Source organism: Priapulus caudatus, unplaced genomic scaffold (assembly GCF_000485595.1).
Source record: "Priapulus caudatus unplaced genomic scaffold, Priapulus_caudatus-5.0.1 Scaffold536, whole genome shotgun sequence".
NCBI lineage: Eukaryota > Metazoa > Priapulida > Priapulimorpha > Priapulimorphida > Priapulidae > Priapulus > Priapulus caudatus.
In genome coordinates, this window is record NW_014577597.1 from 101,967 (window position 1) to 108,577 (window position 6,611).

Genomic DNA, 6,611 nt, shown 5'->3' on the forward strand with positions numbered 1-6,611 from the left:
GGGTTACATGCGTGCAGCACGTGCAGCGTATGACCCTTATATGCAGGTTACATGCGCGTGGCGCGTGCAGCGTGTGACCCTTATATGCAGGTTACATGCGCGTGGCGCGTGCAGCGTGTGACCCTTATATGCAGGTTACATGCGCGTGGCACGTGCAGCGTGTGACCCTTATATGCAGGTTACATGCGCGTGGCACGTGCAGCGTGTGACCCTTATATGCAGGTTACATGCGCGTGGCACGTGCAGCGTGTGACCCTTATATGCAGGTAACATGCAGCGTACCTTGCAGGTCGTCCGCCTGCTCGATGCTCGTGATGTCGGCGAGTATTTGCTCGGCGGTGTTGTTCAGACTGATGAGGGTCGTGCGCATGACGTCTACGTCCCTGTTGTAGAGCCTTCCGTAGCGCGTCAAGTTGGCGACGTCAACCACCGTACTGTTGTGCAACTACACGCAAACACAGACGACCAGCGGGCGTTACAGTTGTCATGTAATTATAAGGTACGTAACAACAACAACACAACAATAACAACACCAATTATAACAACAACAACAGCAATATCAACAACAACAACAACAACAACAACAACAACAACAACAATCATAATAATAATAAAACGCAACTCTCATGTTCAACCGACAATCAGTCAATCAGTCAATGTTCATCTCAACATTTCAACAAGACACTATCACGCGATGCAACGTCCTCTTCGTACATTTCATTCCATAGGAACTGTTTTCCTACAGTTGCGTTTTATTCACGTAAAGTTATACGACACCACGCTCCATCCTCCTATCTCGAAACGCCAGTGGCTAGACAGCTACACTGTCACGCAGCAGCAGTCGACGCTGGCGTATCTTGAAATGCCAGTGGCTACAGTCACACGTCATCAGCGTCTGTCACGCAGAAGCAGTTTATAACTAGAAAGGGCAGTTGTCGCCAACTACATGTATCCCCCGTGTTCTCCCCAAGATGTGTAAGTATACAAAGTTTGGTCGCGCTAGGTTAATTAGGGGCCGAGTTATGGAGCGGAAGGGAAATATGATGAAGGTCAAGGTCAAGGTCAAGGTCAAATTAAGGTTACAGTAACCTGGTTTCAGTCCTTGTGTTTCGGAAAAGGCAGGCGAGTGAAAAATCGCACACCTTAGCTCGCCGAGGTGTGTGATTTGCATCGGAGTGCCCACAGGGCACGAGGCAAACTAGGGGGGTTCGGGGGCATGCCCCCCCCGGAAAAAATTTGAAAACCAGACTTCATGAAATGCAATTTCCAGCATTTTGGGATAAAAATTAGCTCTGCATTTGTACTCTTAATTTTGACATTTTTTAGGTGATTTTTTTTTCATCTAACAAAATATCAGTTCTTGACTGGACCACGCACAGGCGTCTGCCTTTTTCGCTTATCTTATATGATCTGCGTCACACGAATATAATGAATAATATATAATAAAATAAAATATATATAATAAATGACATCCAACTATAGCAAGAGCAGGGTGACATGCGCGTGCTTGTTTACATGATGATTGTATGAATTGCTGCAGAATGGGTGGAATTTAGTCCATACGAAGTCGGCATGGCGAAGTACGGAACGTTCATGAGAACGGAGCTGTTCGGAAGCATGTTCTTCACCGGGTCTCTCGTCAAAAGATTTCCCGAATCTCCTCTGCACTATCTCATCGGTATGTGACACAAAAGCATGTGTAAGAAAACCAACAGATTTGGCATGATCGTTATCACGACAACACATAGCTGTCTTTAAAACATCTTAATAAACGTCCTTAAACATCTTAATTGTAATAAATACTAACAAAAATTAATCCTAACCTAAAAGCGAGGAAGATTGATCCGCCTGTCGACGACGGCGGACATATTTGATTGATTACATTTATTGATTGGACTTGATAGATTGATTAGACGCCGTTTCTATAGATTTACATATCGCGGTTCTGCGTGCGTGTTCTGTGTAGGTGTGTGGGGGAGCGCCTTCTGCATCCTATTCAAGCGTCTAGTCGAGGCAAACAAGCCGTCATTGATTCCTACCGACACAGGCGGAGAGGAGGAACTAGGTGAGATATTGCACATAGGCAACGCGCGCAATATCTGGAGTACATGAATAGAGATAATGTACTCTCTATACTCGTGTATTCTCTCGTCTTATCGCTCTTGTGTCTCCCCTTCATATTATCAAGAGTAAATAATCACAAATTATGATTTACTCCTTATGATATTATCACAGCGAACGTGCTACTATCACTGGCTCTTTTCATTTTATCTTTGCCATTTTGCAGCACGAAGCAATGTCGATGACGAAACTGATCAGGCGGAAATAATCAACAACAGTGACGACGACAGCGACGATGACGATAGCAGTGACGAGGACGACGTTGACGCTGCCGACATCCCGCGCACTCGCGCCGAGAGAGAGGAAGCGAAGCGGAAGAGGGAAGAGGGAAGAGAACTGAAGCGGCGAGGACGCTGGCAGAACATTCTAAAGTCGGCGTTCACTAGTCGAAGCATGCCCTTCGTGGGTTCCCGGGCAGGCCGTGCTGGCATGGTGCATAACTTCATGCGGGGCGTGTCGCTGGAGACAACCTATCCGATATCGCCCTTCTCATCGATGGACGAAGTAGACTCCGCCGATACGACCGGTATCACAAGTAAACTGAACTAAATGAAATTAAACTAAACTATACTATACATAGCTGAGCTAAGCTAAACTAAATTAAACTAAACTAGACAAACTAAACTAAACTTAACTTAACTTAACTAAACTAAACTTAACGAAACTAAACTTAACGAAACTTAACTTAACTAAACTAAACCAAACCAAACTAAACTATGTTATGCTAACTTACCGGTTATTGGTTCTTGAAATTCGACGACAGTATTTCATTAGACCTCATAACTATTACATCGCCGCGTTACCTACTACAGCTACTCCTGACGGACGCACTATATCTGTGTAACGCGTTCGTATCGTATTGAGAGATTATTGTTTGTCCATATTCAATGACAATATTTCATTCAACCTCATTATTATCATATCGCCGCGTTACCTACTAAAGCTACTCCTGACGGACGCACTATATCTGTGTAACGCGTTCGTATCGGATTGAGAGATTATTGGTTGTTCATATTCAATGATAATATTTCATTAGACCTCATAATTGTTATATCGCCACGGTACCTACTACAGCTACACCTAACCACGGCACCTATAATGCAGCTACACCTAATATACCACATCTAATATATACTATATCTATACTATATATCTAATATACTAATATACTATATATGCGTATATAACGCTAATCTACCTATGCCATATCTACGTATTTTAGATCCATTCAAGGACATTCACAAACCGCTGCGGACAAAGAAGAAGCGCATCTACCTCGTCGACAGTGGCCTGACGTTCAACTCTCCCTACCCGCTGCTACTGAGACCGCAGCGAGGCGTACGACTCTACTTGTCCTTTGATTTCTCCGCACGTGAGACCGACGCTAGCCAGCCATTCAAGGTAACAACCTCACACGCTGCTGCTATGACCCTATATTATCTAAAGAATTATAGTATCAGATTCAGATTCAGAACGGCCAGTTCAAAACATAAACATGTAGCCATACAAGGTAACAACCTCACACGCTGCTGCTTTGTCTCTATGTTATCAAGAGAAGTATAATATCAGATTCAAATAGAAATAGTGGCCATGGCCAGTTGAAAATATAAACATATTGTCGGGAGTACATTGGAGGTAACATTAATTGAGCTATAACCTATACTATCAAGAGACTTATTGTATCAGATTCAGATTCAGAAATAGCGACGGCCAGTTGAAAATATAAATATATTGTCGGGAGTACATTAGGAGTGATATTAATTGAGCATGAAAATTTATCCCCTGGTATCTTTACAAAGCGAAACTTTTGTATTTTATATTTAGTAAGCCATAGGGCGAAGAGCGTAAGTATAGTAAAGTCGCAAATCGTGGTGTAATCTCTTGATGTACAAGTAGTCGATGCTGACGATCTTGCTTTCTCTTACACGCCCTGCCTCTGAAACAGGAATTGAAATTGGCCGAGATCTGGGCTTTGAAAAACTGCATACCGTTTCCGCCCATCGACACGTCCGAGTTTGAGAGAGAAGGCATGAAGACGGTGTTCGTATTCAAGGATGACAAGAACCCGGAATGCCCCGTCGTGCTACACTTCCCGCTGGTCAACATCGACTTCCGCAGATATAAAAAGCCAGGTGTGCATAGCATAATAATAATAATAATAATATTCTGCGAAAAATTATGGATTGAATCCCAGGTTGGGACACGGCCAACCCAGAAGCCACCGGGAACCCAGAATGCCGTGATCTACTTTGGAAATAATAATAATAACAATAATGATAATAATAATAATAATAATAATAATAATACGCCTACACCGGGAACCCAGAATGCCGCGATCTACTTTGGAAATAATAATAATAACAATAATGATAATAATAATAATAATAATAATAATAATAATACGCCTACAGAAAGCCAGAAACGGGCATTACATAGCATAGCATAGAAGGAGAATCATTATAGGGGATAGTAATCCCTAATTATCTTACTCTTGGTCACTGTAATTATTATAAGGCGAAATGTTGCCATGGCATAGCAAGACGGTGTAAGGTAAGGCGAGATATGACGTACGGTATCGTTAAAGTACCGAGGCAATGTTAATTGCAGAAACAATATCACAAAACCGGTTAGGTTTCTAGATGTGCGTTTCGTATCTCCCAATTTCATGGAAATATAGCGCCAAGCCTAGTCGTGTTCCTAGCTGTATTCACAATCGCTATTCGTCGCACGAACGACAGCAGCCATACCCTGCGGGAGTAAATAGATTGTGCGCGAAACATCTGCCTTATATTTACACTGACAAACTTTAGTGTATTGCTATTTGTTTAGTTTATGTAAAGTTCCATCCTTCCGCCCACACCCGAATGAGTCAGTATTAAATTTAAAAAAAATTCGATTAGGTGCGTTGAGTGGGCAAAAAAAATCATATTTAAAAAATTGATAATGATATAAATCGATAACAAATAAAACAAAACAAATCGAGTAGCATCCCATCAGAAGATCAAAATGACTCGCCCGTCCCCCTTATTCGCAGGCGTGCCCAGAACGACGAGAGAGGAACTAGACTTTGCCGACTTTTCGCTGTTCGAAGATCCAAACTCGCCCTACTCGACCTTCAACTTCACCTACACCGAACAGTCGTTCAACCGCCTGGCTCAGCTCACCGAGTTTAACACGCTACAGAATGTCGACGTCATCAACGCCGCCATCGCCGACGCGATCCTACACCGCCGACGGAATCCGCCGACGAATCCACTCGCGGCGCTGACTCGCCGACGAAACTTCATGCGCCAGTTACTGCGCAGCAACCAAGCGACGGTGGCGTCGCCTGGCGACGGCGAAGAGAAAGTTGACGCTAAGGAGGAGAGCGGCGACGCTAAGGAAGAGGAAGAGGAAGAGGAAGTGTGGTACGACGCAGTGGAGACGCTCCCACGACGTGTCGTGTTCGAGGTTACACGTAACACGTTACACTACGTATAGACGCTGTTAGTTTTCACACGTCGGCATCAGTAAAGACACGTTTCACTCTACCGTCTCGTAAGACAATGACGTGACGGGAAGGACAAGGAAATAAAATGTCGTTCACCACCCTCACGAAATCACAGACAGGATGGTGTCATCGGGTTGATATCATTTAGCATATAATACGACATTCCTTCGAGGTCACGAATTGTTGAGAGGGATCGACGATATATGCCAGCTATGCCGATTGGTGGAGAATTCGCATCACCGGCGAAGAAGCATGTCACTAACTAGACAGAGGGCACTCACGGAGAGTGCATAGCTCCGCGAGCATGTAACATGTATGTGCTCGCTGGTGGTGGCTGCTGACTAACTCGCCTGCTGCTGACTCGCCGCTCACTGGTGGCTGCTGCTGACTCGCCACTCGCTGACTCGACGCGCTATCGATTCGCGCCTCACTGGTGGCTGCTGCTTGACTCGCCACTCGCTGACTCGACGCGCTATCGATTCGCCGCTCACTGGTGCTGCTGCTGGCTCGCCACTCGCTGACTCGACGCGCTATCGATTCGCCGCTCACTGGTGGCTGCTGCTGGCTCGCCACTCGCTCGCCACTCGCTGACTCGACGCGCTATCGATCGCGCGGTGGCTACACACACACACGAACACACACACGAACACACACACGCGAGCGATTGCATGAGCTCCGTTTTCAACGCGGAGCTAATGACCGAAGAGTCAGTGTGTGCCATGATGTGAGATTACTGCTGTTCTTTAAGCTACTGCATGGTAGCAACTCTGATAAAAACACTGTTGTTACTGTATGCTTCTCGTAAACTTGTTTCGATCACAGATAACGACCCTGGTTGCTTACGATTAAAAATACGAATCGGATATGAATGCGAAACTGTGATGGTGCGCAGGACGCGCACATTCGCACGCACACACGTACGCATGCACGCGCACACGCGGACGCACGTACGCACACATGCACACACACACGTACGCACGCTCGCGAACAAGCGGACGCA

The 6,611-nt window shown here is 45.2% G+C and overlaps 1 protein-coding gene across 8 annotated transcripts in view; it reads left to right on the plus strand.

Moving 5' to 3' along the window:
* Positions 1-5,945, plus strand: part of LOC106811417 (cytosolic phospholipase A2-like) — a 19,672-nt gene extending 13,727 nt beyond the window's left edge. For 6 of the 8 annotated variants that reach the window (XM_014815014.1, XM_014815013.1, XM_014815019.1 and 3 more), the window contains 6 exons: positions 1,541-1,678; positions 1,967-2,065; positions 2,288-2,656; positions 3,344-3,522; positions 4,067-4,253; positions 5,156-5,945. In XM_014815014.1, the coding sequence (XP_014670500.1) occupies positions 1,541-1,678; positions 1,967-2,065; positions 2,288-2,656; positions 3,344-3,522; positions 4,067-4,253; positions 5,156-5,601 (1,418 nt within the window). In that variant the 3' untranslated portion in view covers positions 5,602-5,945. The remainder of the gene's footprint in view (positions 1-1,540; positions 1,679-1,966; positions 2,066-2,287; positions 2,657-3,343; positions 3,523-4,066; positions 4,254-5,155) is intronic. The other 2 variants (XM_014815018.1, XM_014815021.1) reach the window with 1 other exon arrangement.
* Positions 5,946-6,611: the final 666 nt, after the last annotated feature.